A 14,984-nucleotide genomic window follows, 5' to 3' on the forward strand; every position below is an offset into this window, starting at 1 on the left:
CACAGAACGAAACAAACATGGGTTGGAGAGGGTGTTACTGAGCGACTGGATATCTGTTGGATAGCTACCAGCACCTAGGTACTGGCGAAGGAGTTCTTATTTTTACTATAAGCATGGCGCCGATGCCCATTTGCTCTCACAGCTCATCGTCTTTCAAGCAACATGAGTCATAGCTTGAACGCCAGTTCTGCCTTGTACAGGTCTCTTTGCCCCTTGCTGAGTGGTTTCGTTAAGCTCTTACCAGCCCGTAGAATAAGGTCCATGTCAAGATGTAGCCAGCCAGCCCACCAGATACGCCTCCGGTCCAGAACTCGTACTGTGTTCGGAAATACCTGCTCGTATCGAAAGGACTCGCTCCAGCTTTCAGCGACGTAGGGGCCACGCGGACGGTGTAGAACAAGACGGTGGTGAGGATGGAGAAGATCAGGTAAAATAAAAAGCCATTGTACGATTCCAGGCCCAGGATGCCAGCGGCCACGCCGAATATCGATGCTGTCAAGCTTTGAACATTTGATAGGGCCTGTAGCAACCCGGTGTCAGCGTACCTGTGAACGCGTGCTGCCTATTGAGGAGTGTAGTTCGGGGATTGGTTGTGAATTACCCTGCTGTTGTGCATCACCGACTCCGGCACAATGGGCGCAACTTGAAGCTCGCGTTCGGTAGACATGGTTGCAAAACGGCTTGTTCGGCTCTAGTTGGGTGTTGCCGAATGAATAAATGGCGACTGTCGCAGGCGCAAATGTTTCTTATCCGTGGGAACTTTGTGTTTGACGTCTCTGTCGCAGTATGGCTTTGCACAGGCGCAGAGGAGGCTACGGCGATGCCAAACCAAACCGAACGTCAATTGCAGCCAAGGCACTTGTAGTTTATGCAAGGCAAGGCTAAGGTTAGAGCTCGGATGAGCTTTAGGTGCTTAGGTACTCGGGTTTTGGGGAATTTAGGTAATACTTGTGAAAGCATAGCGTAGCGCCGCGCCTCGTCACGGCTGGGTACTGTAGTACTCCGCACTCACTCACTGTACTCTCCAGGCGGAATCAACGTTGCTCCAGCGGGGGGAGGCTCGTCAGTGGCTCGCTGTCCTCTCAGGGGCTTATTACGACTTGCAAACTCCGTACGGACATTGCAGGCAAGCGGTGCAAATGACATTATGTATGCACTCACGGTTGTCTCATTTCCAAAATCCAGCGGCCCGCAAACGGCTAAAGCTTCAACATTACAGTAACAACTCCACTGGTCCGTGTTCCGTACGGATCCGTACAGCACTGTAGAGGTCTCCAGCGGTGGCGGGTCTCGCCATCCTAGCGCAGGTAATGAGTGTGTTCATCTCGCTGTAGAACGGCCTCCTGATGCCGATTAGGATCTCAACCGAAGCTCTAGAACCCCAGCTCCCTCCCCAGGGGCACCCGGACCGCACAGCGGCCACAAACCCTGGACACCCCATCCGAATCCATGACGAACCCTTGCCGCTAGAACAATCTGACCATGGGATCCTGTTCTCTCGGGGCTTTTCTCTACTGAGGACTCCGGCCATCTTTAATGAACCTACTCCTAAAGGGAAGTTTACTGTCCATAATACTACGCTTAATCAGAACGAGAACACATTACACTTAACGTTGGGTGCTATCTATCTACCTACTGACGCCCGCGTTCGCTCCCGAGTATAGTACGGTACGGTACGAATAACAACACAATAATCTAAAATAATCAACAGTACGACGCCTACTAATATCCTTTGACCACTATTATACACACGCCCAAATAACGATACCACCACCACCACCACCACAACAACAACAACAACAAAGCCACACGGCCCGAGTCCCTATTCTTTTGTTTCTCTTTTATGTTTGCATCTATTCTGGACCACTGCTGCTACCCACGAACCGCCGACGAACCTGTGATACCTGCCACGACTGCGACCCCCCCTATGAACTGAGAGACAACACAATCTAGTGGCAGATGGACGACATCGCCCGTGCGACAAGTCAATTTCATGGAGACCAATTATGAACCTGGCGGTCCTCACGACGCTCTAGAACGGGATATCTACGAGGGTGAAGGTATGCTCGGCGCATTTCTGTACCACATCATATACCCTTCCAGGCTGTCGACGCGCTTCGGGCTGGACCATGGCGCCCATATTGCTAACCCGATCATTCTCAGCAGGCACAGGACAGGAAACCGAGTCGGATCGAAGCAGTCAAGATGGCCGGCGCAGGTCGCTCGGAACGCCATTATCCTCACCGCCAGGTAGCCCACGGCCAAGTTTTGCTCCTAGGGGGCAGGTAAAACCGAGGATAGGATTCCGCGGCAAGATACCGAGCGGCTTGACTCTCAATGTAGCGCTGACGGAGGGTGTTTCCAAGATCGCTAAGAATATACCTTTTGATGACATACATGGTGCATATTCAGTAAGACCCTCTTTCCAAAGTTGTAACCCGGTTCTCGCACTGAACCTATCTTTGCAGAACGTAATAGATTCAGTGGCCCATGCGAAACAAGCCCGAAGCTTCGTCGAAGAGCTCAACTTTCTGGTCATCTCCTCGACATTGCTTAATGAGCAACCTGCATTTGGGCCCGCCTCCGTGGCACCTTTACCGACGGACGCTACCAAACGGGAGGAGCTTCAGGAGATCAAGGTCAATCCTTGGACCACCAATGGTGCCGTGGCTGCGGGCGCGCTGGGCTTCACTGTAGCATGCTTGATCAGATGGTTCATAATTGGGGGGACATTGATCATCTCGCTAAGGCGCATAACGGTTGCTGCTGTTGGGCTCGGTGCTGTGGCATGGACACTGAGGACGTATATGCGGCGTCAGTGGGCCAAGTATATCCACGAACAGACCTTGAACGAGCTGAGGAAGTTCCTGCGGAGCTCTTCTGAGCTTGATAGCATTGCCAGCTCGGCCTTAAGTTTCATATTTGAAGTCGAGCTTATTGGACGCGGCTATAGACTGTAGGTTTTGATGGGTCGGGATTTCTCTTGGGAGCATTATCTGACATGTGTATAGGTCTCTGCCGCTGCCTCCTATCAGTCGCCTGGAAAACAACGACAACGGCCAAGCTCTGAAGAGTTTGAAACTGCGACAGGCACTCAACCAGTGTTTTCAAGATGTCATACAGATTTATTACCAAACAGCACAAGTGATCAGGGACTTCGCTCATCAGGAGCAACTCAAGTCCAACGACAACGGATTCAAGTGTGACACTGAGAAGATCAATGACTATATGGTTCGCTATGTCAACATGAGCCCAGACGACGCTCAGAAAACAGGGCAGCTCCGTGAGACGCTGCAACTATCGAGAGAGACACGGAAAATGTTCCTCGTTGGTTTGATGTCACTCGAAAGTACGGGGAGCAAGACGGAGCTTCTGGATTATACGACAGCACTGCAGGGCATTATAGACTGTCAAAGCAAGACCCGGGAGGCTTACAACAACCTCAAGAGTGCTCTTTTGCCTGATAGAGGTACGGATACCAGGACACTATTGTCATTCGACTAATGCACGATGCTAACTTACTCGCAGCAACGGGGAGCGATCGAAATTCCGCAAGTCCGTTGAGCCCACGCCACATGAAGTGGAAACATCAGATCGACAAGGTCGGGGGCATGAATATGAACATTCGAACTATTCAAGCCAAGATGTATTCGTTGCTAGAAGAGTCCAAGAAGACACTAGACACAGCCGACGATGTTTCGGAACTGGGACATATGTTTATGAGCCGTTATGACAACATAGGGAAAGACATTGAAGACTTGATGGAATCATGGGAAGCCGGCAAGGCCAGTCTGGCCAAGAACATCAACAAAAACGAGCGTCGAGTCTCCTCCATGAGCTCCATCATGTCGCCCACAATTGATCCGTCTATGGAGGCAGTCCGGGAGGAGTCCGGTGACGCGGACGATGGAGTATCAGCTGCGTGGGACAAGCTTACTGGCGGTGAACTGCCACCGGCAGGCATGGCAGACGACAGCTCCCCCACAAGTCCTCGGCCCATGGTCATGGAGACATTCGAAGCAATTGCAGCTCCACGACCGAGGAGCACGCTTACTCGGACAGAGCGCATAGCAAGAGCGCACGAGGATCGACAAGCCAGGGAAGCTGAGAGGGCACAGGCTATGCAGAGAGGTCATGTCATGGGCGAGCTGCGAGACGTGTTGAAGAGCCGTGGCCTACACGCCACTGTGGACACAAACACAAAGGGAGGAGCATCTGTTGCAGCACAAAGTCCAAGCCCCAGTAATAGGCAAAGCTTTGGGCCCATCTTGAAGAAGAGGGTGGTATCAATGCCGTTTCCATAGCGGACGAGCATTTGACAAATCCTCATGATTTTCATTTAGCGTTCATTCAAGGCGCGATACCAGAACTATATCAGCCACGATTGCATAGGCGTCACATGGGGATAGACATAGGGACCGCGGATTGGTATTGGGCTTTCTGGCGTACAGGCTCCAAGGGGCGTTTCGTGCCTCTTTATGATCATTGCATAGGGAAAAGGCAGCCTTGCCACATTCGAATTGTTGAGGTTAATGTTTTACTTTGTACATAGAAATCCGGCTGCATACTTAATGATCAATATTCCTTTGACTATACTTGATAGACACAGGTGTGGTGCCAGCTCTAAGCTCCCTAGCCTGTGCAAGTAGCAGGCTTTCTTGGATGCTGGATGGTTGACGCTACAGTAAACTGCTTACAGTTTGCGACCCGTGGCCGTCTACCAAGTTAGGGGCACACAGCAGCAGGTCAACGAGATTTGAATTTTAAGGAACTGAACCTTTCATCTTGGTATAGCCCAAATTTTTGATATCCTTTGTTGGCACGAACCATGGGCTAGTTAAACAGGTGAAGGCGTTGATAAGTGCCTGCGAAACACGCGCTAGGGAAGCCTTGGAACGCTGCGCGTCGGGCCCTCAGCTTTCAATTAAACCGGTTCGGTTCCTAGATTAGACGCGTCGCGTTGCCCCATCCCATCCCATTTTCTTTTGATGCCTTGAGCTTGGGTGCAGCCCTCCTTTGCTACCTTGTACCTGCGTCTTCCTCTTCCCCATCTCGAACCGTTGACTTCCTCTCACATACAACACTCTATACTTCTTCTCTCCCAATCGACTCAGACGTCAATTCCTCGTAGTCCTTTACTGGTTCCCCGCCATCAACATCCCCAACTCCCACAATCTTTGTCTACAGACCGCCACCATGCTTGAAGCAAGACTCGAGAAGGCTAACGACCTGAAGAAGGTAAACCCCGATCTCTCCTGACCAAGCCCACGAAGAACGCGATACTGACTCCAGCCAGGTCGTCGATGCGATCAAGGACCTGGTCCAAGACTGCAACTTCGACTGTAACGATTCGGGTCTCGCGCTGCAGGCCATGGACAACTCACACGTCGCCCTTGTCTCCATGATGTACAAGGCCGAATCGTTCTCTCCCTACCGATGCGATCGCAACATCGCCCTCGGTGTCAACCTGGTCTCGCTGACCAAGGTGCTGCGCGCCGCCCAGAACGACGACGTGCTCACATTGAAGGCTGAGGATGCCCCCGACTCCCTCAACCTTGTCTTTGAGAGCTCCAACAACGACCGTATCTCCGAGTACGACCTGAAGCTCATGGACATTGACCAGGAGCACCTGGGCATCCCCGAGACCGAGTACGCTGCTACAATTGTTATGCCCAGTGCTGAGTTCAAGAGAATCTGCACTGATCTGATGGCCATGTCTGAATCTGGTGAGTTGGTTTTATGCCTATCTGGATTGAGGGTCACTTGTAGCTAACACATGGCTCCAACTAGTCACCATCGAGGCAAGCAAGGACGGCGTCAAGTTCGCTGCCAACGGCGACATCGGCAATGGTTCGGTGACGCTACGCAGCAACCAGGATGTCGAGAAGGAGGAGAACAACATCGATATCGAGTTGACCGAACCTGTATCTCTCACTTTCTCTCTCAAGTATCTGGTAAACTTCTGCAAAGCCCAGCCTCTATCCACCAGAGTCAAGGTTTGCCTCTCTAATGAAGTGCCTCTCTTGGTTGAATACGGCTTGGCCGGCACCAGTTACCTGCGTTTCTACTTGGCACCAAAGGTATGTCTTGCACTCTTCAACATCCAATGTGGTACCTGGATGCTAATCCCATGTATAGATTGGTGACGAGGAGTAGGAATATTTTAAGGAAGGACGTTTTGACATGAAGACCACGAGATATACCATCGGATTGCACTCGGCGCCGCTACACGTGGGATATGGTACGGTAAAAGCTATCTGAGTCCCGTCACGATATTGGCCATATGCAGGCCCGAAAAGACTAGCCCAGGGACCTTTGAACAGAGGGGGTGACAACCACTCACGACGTTGAGATACATACTGCATGGAATAGGATATGGAGACAGCGTAATGACAAGTCAATTTAACACATGAACAGCCCCCATGACGTTGCGCGCGTCTGTGGGAAACGCGTATCTCTGTTCGGCTTAGTGCGGGGCTGGCGGGGTTGTCCAACTTGCTGATAGTCGGCCTCATCGGAGGGGACCCTGCATATGACGAGAAATTTCGAGTCATTGTGACCGTGGAAACGCCAACGGCTTACACCAGCGGCGTCTTTGATAGGGTCGTTCTCTGAAGTACTTCGTATCAGCGATTTGTCTCTTTTTGTTTTGCTTCCAGGCTCCATCTCGAGTCCCCCTTTGCCCCCTTTGCTTTCAACCTCATATGACATAATACCACCGCGAAATATATCCCACAATTTCCCAATCGTCGACGAGCCGAATGGGTAGCCAAACTATGAGCGCCGAGCCGCCAGTACCAGAGACGAGCGTCCTCGCCGTAGCCAGTCATGTAGGAAGATGTTCGCCTTTTGCAATCTAAGGCAGAAACCAGCTAACTCAACCTCAAGGTCGTCTCTGGGTAAGTCCCGCCTTCAATATGCAGGAACCATGTAACGAAAGCTGATTGCGTTGTCAGACACGTCGGAAACAAAATCGCTGTCTTTGTGTTACAATCTATGGGCTGCGATGTCTCGGCCCTGAACACGGTACAGTTTAGTAAGAAAAGATCGCCTGAGTTATTACGTCCGCACTTGGGGAACTGACTGCGCCAAAAAAAGGTAACCACACTGGCTACAGACAATGGAGAGGCAGTCGCGTATCGGCGCAAGAGATCACAGATCTCTGGGAGGGTCTGAAGCAGTCCTACCTTGATAGATTCGACATGATGCTTTCGGGTTACGTACCTGGCGCCGCCGCAGTGGAAGCTGTTGGTAACATCGCAAAGGAGCTCAAAGAGAAGTCCAAGGCAAAACCTGGAAGTTTCTTCTGGGTCTTGGATCCAGTCATGGGAGACAATGGTAAGCTCTACGTTGCGGATGATGTCGTACCTGCATACAGGGGCTTGGTGCATCATGCAGATTTGATATTACCAAACCAGTTCGAGGCTGAGTGAGTTACCACCTCTAATCCAAAAACGACCGAAGAATATTCTCCAATGCTAATGAAGATATCAGACAACTTTCCGAGGTAAAGATTACCGATTCGGCATCTCTCCGCAAGGCTATTGAAGTTTTGCACACCAAGTTCAACATTCCTCATGTTGTAATTACATCTGTCTCCCTACCCTTGGGCGAATCGCAAGTACTCCCAACGAGTCGCACAATGTCCGTAGTGGGTTCGACAAGAACCTCGAACGGCAAGCCACGCCTCTTCAAAATCCACTTCCCCGTTTTCGACTGCTACTTCAGCGGCACAGGCGACATGTTCGCCGCACTGATGGTTGTGCGCATGCGGGAAGCTGTGTATAATGCTGGAAAGGAAGTTAGAGAAACACCAAGCTGGCTCAGCGGAGATGAAGTGCGGCCGTTGGATCTGCCATTAGCAAAGGCTGCCGAGAAAGTCCTGGCTAGCATGCATGAAGTGCTAAGCCGGACGTGTGCAGGCATGGAGGCCAGGGTGAAGCAGGAGCTCGCCGGACTGGGTCAGGGATTGTCGGAGGAGGAGGAAAAAACAAAGCTGCACTTGATAAGAAGCAGAGCGGCCGAGCTCAAGTTGGTCAGAAACATGGGCTGCTTGAGGAGTCCGGAAACAGAGTACCAGGCGGAGAAGATGGAGACTGAGCCTTGATGGACTGATCTAGACTAAGCGACGTCTGGGGATACATTAGATACTCAAATAGAAAAAGTTACGCGTCAAAGGGTCACAAGAGTACACCTCTTTGCCGGTCGTCGGATTGGTCTATCTTCTATACTAGAATAACGGGACCTCTTCGCATTACACTCATGCCTTTTCTGTGCCCGTTTCCGGCAATATTCAACAACCATGAATGCCGTAATGCAGGGCTCATGGTATAATCCCACGACCTGCTTGGGCTTTGACGCCTTTCCCTCATATTAGTGAGAGCCGCTATTGGTGCCATCGTCTCCTCCTTCTTTTTTTCTTCTTCTTCGTCTTCTTCTTCTTCTTCCTTTAGTTCGCACCCGTGCTGCCGAATCCACCAGCACCACGCACGCTCTCCTCGAGCTCGGCCACCTCGACGACCTCGGGGGTGTAGATGCGCTCGATGATGAGCTGTGCCACCCGGTCGCCCTCCTTGACCTCAAAGTCCGCCTCGTTGTGGTTGAAGAGCAGCACCTTGACCTGCCCGCGGTAGTCGGCATCGATGACGCCCGCGCCCGTGTCGATGAAGTGCTTGCTGGCGAGGCCGGAGCGGGGAGCGATGCGGCCGTCTGGCGCGGTGGTGTTGTCAGTACGCGTCAATTGCACAGTCAATCGAGGGCTTGGCTATTATTTATATATATAAAAATTCTTTTTTAACTTACAGGTTCCCGCCGGCACGGCGATGGCGATGTCCGTGTCCACGAGCACCTTGCCACGCTTGGGGATCACGGTGTCTTTCGCGGCGTACAGGTCGTATCCGGCGGCGAACGCGCTGCCTCGCGTGGGCAGCCTGGCCTTGTCCGAGAGCTTCTTGATGAGGAGCGGCGGCGACTGCTCGAGCGTGGGGACGGCGGTGCCGTTGCCGTTCTCTGCTGCCGCTGTTGCGGCGGAGGAAGACATGCTGCTGCTGTTGACGGTGACCTCGGCGATGGAGTTGGAGAGCTTGTGGCGCTTGGCGGGCGGCGAGGTCGGTGGCGAGGCTGCGGAGGGGATGGTGCTCATTGCGCGGTGGGATCGAGACGAGATGGGTGCGATGGGCTGCGTTTTTAGTGGTGAGACGAGGCGGCGGAAGATTGGATGGTCCTGGTGGGGGAGGTGTCGGTGAAGACGCGACGGAGACGCGTAAAGCGGTTTCTGATGGGGCGCGATGGTAGGGGAGCAGAGGGCTGCCACAGCGGATCGTCTGGTCCTACTCGCGGTATGCATGGTACTATGGGAACTGAAGAAGCGATATCATGCCATAGCTTGCAATATGGCTCAAAACCAAGTATTTTATTCTGGTGCCCATAGTTGGCTGCGTTTCGAGCATACTACTGTCCGTATGAGCGTGGTATCAATTGTCCCGTGCCGGATTCTAAGATTAGAAATATAGGATAGTCCAGTTGACCACTAAAAGCTCAGTCCTTTAGGTTAGTTCACCATAGATTGCTGTGATAAGCTCGCTGCGTATACATAACCAAGGTACCATCATCAGAACTGGTGTGCGATTGAACCATCTACCGGCAGTTGTTACAGACTAGCTGCCCTACGAGACTTTCCGCTGTTTGTTTCTCTGCTTTGACGCGCTAAAAAAAGATCTTTTTCGGATCGAGAACCCCTGAGGTAGTAGTATTGTGACGTCTCGGCGTTTCAACATCACGGCTGGGGTCAGCGACTTTTTAAAGGCTGATCTGTGATGATGACTCGGCATCAACGATCTCGGTTTCAGGTACCTGGTTCGATCAAAATCCCGAATACCTATCCGCTTTGTGTGTTGAGCGAGGCCAATTGGATATAGTAGCATCAAAAGTCAAGCAATACCTGCCCGTCATTGCAATGTAAAGAAGTACTCCCAAAAAAATTATACAGTTTTTTTCATCTTTTTTTTTTTTTTTTTTTTTCAATCGCGAATATGCGATGGATATTGGAGCGAGCTCAATCGTCCAGTTCTCTGCCAAAGTCAATGAGCCGCAGCCTTGTAGAATCTTTAGGATGAAACTGTGCCACCTTAGATCTGACAAGGAAGCGTGCAGCGGCGGTTTCTCTCTCAAGCTGGATATAGGCCGCAGTGCTGTCACCATCTGATTCCATGAGGGTATTAAGTAGCAGTTCAGTCAGCCCTTTCATCTCAGAACCCGCCGCCACTGACTCATCTCGGTTCTCATCGTTGCGCTGAGTGTGCATCTCCTGGCTTTGCCCCCATATCTCGTCAATGCGCCTCTGCCGCTTGTCCTGGTCTTGGTTTTCCTTGATTCTCTTCAGTTTTCCTTGCGAGCTGAAACCAGCGGCCAAGTTATCTTGGTCGATTTCCATCAAATTGCCCACCACGGGCCCACCGAGATCTTCTGCTGCCAACATTGCAGCAAGGTGGCCCTCGATGAACTTTCTCAGGGCTTTGAGTAAGTCTGAAGTGTCCCTATTGTAGTTATTCTTTTTCCGCTTCAACTCTGCGACACGCTCTTGTGCTATGTCATCTGGATCCATATCCATGCGGTTGTCCAGTCCATCGCGCAGTGACTGGATGCGATTCTGCAAGCTCTGTGAAAGTGCCTGTTGGTCCCTCAGGTTGGACTGCTCAACTTGAAGTCGTTTCTGAGCCTTGTCTGCTGATCCGTCATGGCTCAAAAGGTAAGCCCTTGTCTCCTCCACAGTCTGATGTGTTTTGCGGAGAGCAATCAAGGCTGGCAAGACAGAGTCCGGGAATGGGAGAAACGGTGTCTTGGACGCTAGCTCGTCATAGGCCGCCTTCGTGATTTGCAAGGGAGCCTCTGGACGGATAGTGGTGAGTGACCGGCCGGGCGCCGATGCACGCAACTGTCGTATGTGAGCGTCGTAACTTGTATTGCGCTCAAATTCAACGGACGGACCTTGCTCAATGTCGCCTCATGCTCTGTGACTGTTCGTTGCAGTTCTGCCAAGGATGCGTCGACGCGACTGGCATGAAGCGCGTCGTGTTCGTTGTCAGGGAAGAAATCCATAATAGCTGGTCCTGACGACGAGGGGACTAGGTGTTTGTGCACCGCGATAGGGTGTGGTGTGTTGTGTAGAGTATTGTTAGATAGCACGACGGGAGGGTAGCCGTACACTGCACCGTATGCGTTGCTCAACGGTCTACAGGTGGGAATGTCTTGCACAGCGGGAGCCACTCCCGTCTGACAGTTTTGTACCGAGAGCTGCACGCTGGTCTTACCATGCACATGTATCGAGGAATGCCACCTTAGCCAATGATGAATGCTCATTCCTGCAGCATTGCCGGAATCATACGCCTACACGATACGGCTGCAATTCATTTGACGTGGGCGTCCAGGGCCCATGTGGTGTAGATCACGGCAATAGTACGAAAGCACACAGTGTTGCCCATAGTGTGGAGGGCATCCGCCAACACAAGCAGACGACTTCCAAACGCGCAGGCGGCAGCGCTAGGTTGGATGTTGCCTTGGCGATCCGGCATTTAGAAACACAAGTATTCGCACGGTAGGAACAACCCCAGTTTTCGGAACCGCGCCCTAAAACCACAAACGCCCTGGACGCTTGGACTGCAGGTTGTGGAGCGCAGATCTTCATCCACATCAACCTTTCGTGAGACATCATCCCCTTCAATCTCTCACAACAACCCCAATCCCCCATCGACCCTTTTGTGACTGTTTCTAACCAGGCTCCTGGAACACCACCCCTCCCCCGGAACTTCACTCTCGACCTCTTTTCTGCGGATTATATATCCCACCTTGAGCACTCCTGCCCTGCCCTTGATTCACTTCCTCCCTGATTTGGAGCTCTTCTGGCCAGGTCAAAGTACGGACAAGAGCTATCAAAAAGCTCCCGCCCGTGCGAGTTGCATCCTCCTTCACCATCTCAAGGCCTTTCTGCACCTCCTCCTCTGCAGCGAACCCCGTTTGATCTGGCAGACAAGGAAGCAGTGCAAGCTGTCCACAGCCGACGTACAGAGACTGCTCCGATCCCATTGAAAGGAAAGAGACCCTTCAAAGAGACTAGGTATATCTAGTCCCGTTTGACGGAGCCAAGGTTTGAGGACCACTGACTGACTGTCTGTCTACCTGACCCTGCCTCTTGTTTTCTCGGCATCTCATCCTACCTCACCGTCAAGTCTTCTCATTACCATCACATCCTGCGCCTGTCTGCTCTCAAGGCAGCGAGTCGTCTTCCCACCACACCCATTCCGCCATTCTCAGGCCACCTTCCAGTCTACGCGGAACCTGTCAAAGGCCCACGTTGTAGCTCCGCATCACCAGCACCAGCACCTCAACTGTCTGCGATACCGACCTTTCTGTTTCCTCGACCAAGCTTCGTCCGAATACATCTCCCGACCCTTCCTCACACCCAAGTGTGCCCTCGCCTCTTGTTCCGAACCACTACACCTACACGTTTTCCTTCGAAAACCCTTAGGGTGTAGATAGAAGCCGATAATTGAATAACGCATTCGACCCTGAAAAGAAAGAAAAAGAAAAAGAAAAAACTTCTCCCGCCAAACCCTCCCAAGTGAAAGACTATAAAGTACTAAAGACATCATGTCTGCCTCACCTTCGCAAACAACCAACCCGGCCAAGCGCCCCCTCGAGGATGCCTCGTCCCCCTCGGCAAAGAACGACCAGCCCGAAGCTAAGCGTCCTGCTCTCGACAAGGTCATCAAGAACGGTGACGAAGACGACGAGGAGAAACCTGCTACCCCTGAAGACAACGCCCCAACTCCCCCTGCGGAGACCAATGGTACAGTCAAGGCCGAGACCACCAACGGAGAGAAAACAGAGGCCAAGGATGAGCAAGGCGATACCATTGTTCCAGACGTCAATGAAGCCAAGGCCGCCGGTACCACCGTCGCCAGTACCACAGCTGCCTCTATCCCACACAGCACCAACACCCATGACGAGACGGCATGGATTCATATTCGCGCTGTCATCTCGAGCCCCGAAGCTGCCACTATTATTGGTAAGGGTGGCGAGAACGTCAGCAACATTCGCAAGCAGTCTGGTGCCAAGTGCACGGTTAGTGACTACCAGAAAGGCGCCGTGGAGCGTATTCTTACCGTAAGCGGCGTCGTCGATGCCGTTGCCAAGGCATTTGGTTTGATTATTAGAACACTCAACAACGAGCCGTTGACAGAATCGTCCACTGCGCAGTCAAAGACATATCCACTCCGGTTGCTGATTCCCCATGTGTTGATCGGCTCCATCATTGGAAAGGGTGGTATGCGTATTCGCGAGATTCAAGAAGCATCTGGAGCTAGACTCAACGCATCCGACTCCTGTTTGCCTCTGTCCACTGAACGTTCCCTCGTGGTCATGGGAGTTGCTGATGCGGTGCATATCGCAACCTACTATGTCGGAAGCACTCTCTTGGAACAGCTTAACGAGCGGTTCGGGGGTCCTGCCGCGTCTGCATATGCGACACGGAGTGGTGGCCCTGCTGGTGTTGTGCCAGGTGGCATGCAGGTTGTCCCTTACCAGCCTCAACCGGCCGGCGGCAGTTTCGGGCATCGTGAGAACTACGGCAGACGTCCTGACCCGCGATCTCAGCACTACTTGCCTCCTAATCCGTATGGCGCCCATCAACAGCCACCCTACGGAGCTGTACCTCAGCCAGCGGCCAGCGCACCCATGCACTATGCTCCTCAAGCTGCTGCAGGCGGGTACGGTGCCGGACCTCATATGCCTCCTCACCAGGGCGGCCATGTTGGTGCTCCCCAGCCGCATGGTGCCCCGCACGCTCAACAGCCCATGCCCGGTGGTGGTATGGCTGGCGCTCCCCTAACTCAGCAGATCTACATTCCCAATGACATGGTCGGTGCCATCATAGGCAAAGGAGGCCAGAAGATTAACGAGATTCGACAAATCAGTGGAAGTGTCATCAAGATCAATGAGCCGCAGGACAACAGCAATGAACGGCTCGTCACGATCACCGGTACTGAGGAATGCAACAGAATGGCGCTATACATGCTATATTCCCGACTCGGTAAGTAAAATGAGACGCGTTCTTGCAAATAGACCTCCTCTACAAGATGCTAACGAGTTGCCCTGCAGAGAGTGAAAAGCACCGGATTTGATGACTTGCCATGACATTCCTACCATTTGTTGTTTATGGCTGTGTCTTCACAGCCGGCAGTTGCTCCCTTGGGCCTGGGGCTTGCAGTCTCTATTTTTGAAGGAATGCTTTCGTGGATATGGCGTAAGGTTAGATGGACAACCAAAGGCTTGGTCATCACAGAAAAAGGAATTTGTTTTAGCACCTATGGTTCTGCCTCCTGAGGCTGGATCGGATCTGGCACTTGGCACCTATGACATTTAATACGCATGGAAATGACCAGATCTTTCCATTTATCAGTATTCCATATCTGCAGACCTTTCAGCAACATGCCCCACGAATGCTATTTGGTGGCAGCTGTCGATGGTCATGGACCGTTACCAATTCCGTGACCTTGCTTCTTCCATTTGTTGGCTGCATTCATTGTCAATGGGTATCCTGCGTTGCTTGTAGACCGGTTTGCATCTGGTGGGATTCGCTGTAGAGCTCGAAGAGGACTAGAGCGTTTGCCAAACTTGGTTTGATGTCTTTTCCATCTTGACGTTTGGGAGGAGAACAGGGCGAGGACGACTGGCGAATTGCTCTGAAATATATCGTTGTGTCGTACTACTCCAAGGATTATGTAGACAGAAGAGATACGTTTCACTGAATCTGTAGCCCTTTGCTTAACCTCGTCTACCTCAGTTCTGTCTGACAGCTTGTGCTTAATTCACCATGTCGACAAAGTCCACCCTTATTGCCCATACTCGATGACATGCTGTCCCTATGAAAACCCACGCCACCCCATCCACAGACCCACAAGCATAAAGTGTTCATCACGTACAACAAG

The 14,984-nt window shown here is 52.1% G+C and overlaps 7 protein-coding genes across 7 annotated transcripts; 4 read left to right on the forward strand and 3 right to left on the reverse strand.

Moving 5' to 3' along the window:
• Positions 1-229: 229 nt before the first annotated feature.
• BKA67DRAFT_510579 (Rab5-interacting protein-domain-containing protein) lies at positions 230-667 on the reverse strand (the record flags this gene model as incomplete). The annotated part of the gene is made up of 2 exons (XM_046097336.1): positions 230-520; positions 602-667. The coding sequence occupies 2 exons, from the start codon at positions 665-667 to the stop codon at positions 230-232; spliced, it is 357 nt and encodes a 118-aa protein (XP_045964265.1).
• Positions 668-1,993: 1,326 nt separating this feature from the next.
• BKA67DRAFT_530250 (Mysoin-binding motif of peroxisomes-domain-containing protein) lies at positions 1,994-4,304 on the forward strand (the record flags this gene model as incomplete). Its single annotated transcript, XM_046099212.1, has 5 exons — positions 1,994-2,060; positions 2,104-2,411; positions 2,469-2,956; positions 3,012-3,469; positions 3,529-4,304. The coding sequence occupies 5 exons, from the start codon at positions 1,994-1,996 to the stop codon at positions 4,302-4,304; spliced, it is 2,097 nt and encodes a 698-aa protein (XP_045964266.1).
• A 500-nt stretch (positions 4,305-4,804) lies between these two features.
• BKA67DRAFT_41337 (proliferating cell nuclear antigen, N-terminal domain-containing protein) lies at positions 4,805-6,491 on the forward strand. Its single transcript, XM_046096772.1, has 4 exons — positions 4,805-5,238; positions 5,297-5,726; positions 5,791-6,080; positions 6,139-6,491. Exons 1-4 carry the CDS (start codon positions 5,197-5,199, stop codon positions 6,154-6,156), a joined length of 780 nt encoding a protein of 259 aa, XP_045964267.1. The 5' UTR covers positions 4,805-5,196; the 3' UTR covers positions 6,157-6,491.
• On the forward strand, positions 6,280-8,107 carry BKA67DRAFT_666994 (Ribokinase-like protein; the record flags this gene model as incomplete). Its single annotated transcript, XM_046108604.1, has 5 exons — positions 6,280-6,830; positions 6,889-6,899; positions 6,957-7,036; positions 7,099-7,429; positions 7,495-8,107. The coding sequence occupies exons 1-5, from the start codon at positions 6,762-6,764 to the stop codon at positions 8,105-8,107; spliced, it is 1,104 nt and encodes a 367-aa protein (XP_045964268.1). The 5' UTR covers positions 6,280-6,761.
• Positions 8,108-8,449: 342 nt separating this feature from the next.
• On the reverse strand, positions 8,450-9,040 carry BKA67DRAFT_589768 (putative Deoxyuridine 5'-triphosphate nucleotidohydrolase; the record flags this gene model as incomplete). Its single annotated transcript, XM_046104506.1, has 2 exons — positions 8,450-8,709; positions 8,803-9,040. 2 exons carry the CDS (start codon positions 9,038-9,040, stop codon positions 8,450-8,452), a joined length of 498 nt encoding a protein of 165 aa, XP_045964269.1.
• A 935-nt stretch (positions 9,041-9,975) lies between these two features.
• On the reverse strand, positions 9,976-11,458 carry BKA67DRAFT_546989 (uncharacterized protein). Its single transcript, XM_046101423.1, has 2 exons — positions 10,987-11,458; positions 9,976-10,933 (listed from the first exon to the last, which is right to left on the reverse strand). Exons 1-2 carry the CDS (start codon positions 11,356-11,358, stop codon positions 10,055-10,057), a joined length of 1,251 nt encoding a protein of 416 aa, XP_045964270.1. The 5' UTR covers positions 11,359-11,458; the 3' UTR covers positions 9,976-10,054.
• A 905-nt stretch (positions 11,459-12,363) lies between these two features.
• On the forward strand, positions 12,364-14,350 carry BKA67DRAFT_41481 (KH domain-containing protein). The gene is made up of 2 exons (XM_046096782.1): positions 12,364-14,086; positions 14,155-14,350. Exons 1-2 carry the CDS (start codon positions 12,646-12,648, stop codon positions 14,175-14,177), a joined length of 1,464 nt encoding a protein of 487 aa, XP_045964271.1. The 5' UTR covers positions 12,364-12,645; the 3' UTR covers positions 14,178-14,350.
• The last annotated feature ends 634 nt before the right edge of the window (positions 14,351-14,984 follow it).

This window comes from Truncatella angustata, assembly GCF_020726525.1.
Source record: "Truncatella angustata strain MPI-SDFR-AT-0073 chromosome Unknown BKA67scaffold_1, whole genome shotgun sequence".
Lineage (NCBI taxonomy): Eukaryota > Fungi > Ascomycota > Sordariomycetes > Amphisphaeriales > Sporocadaceae > Truncatella > Truncatella angustata.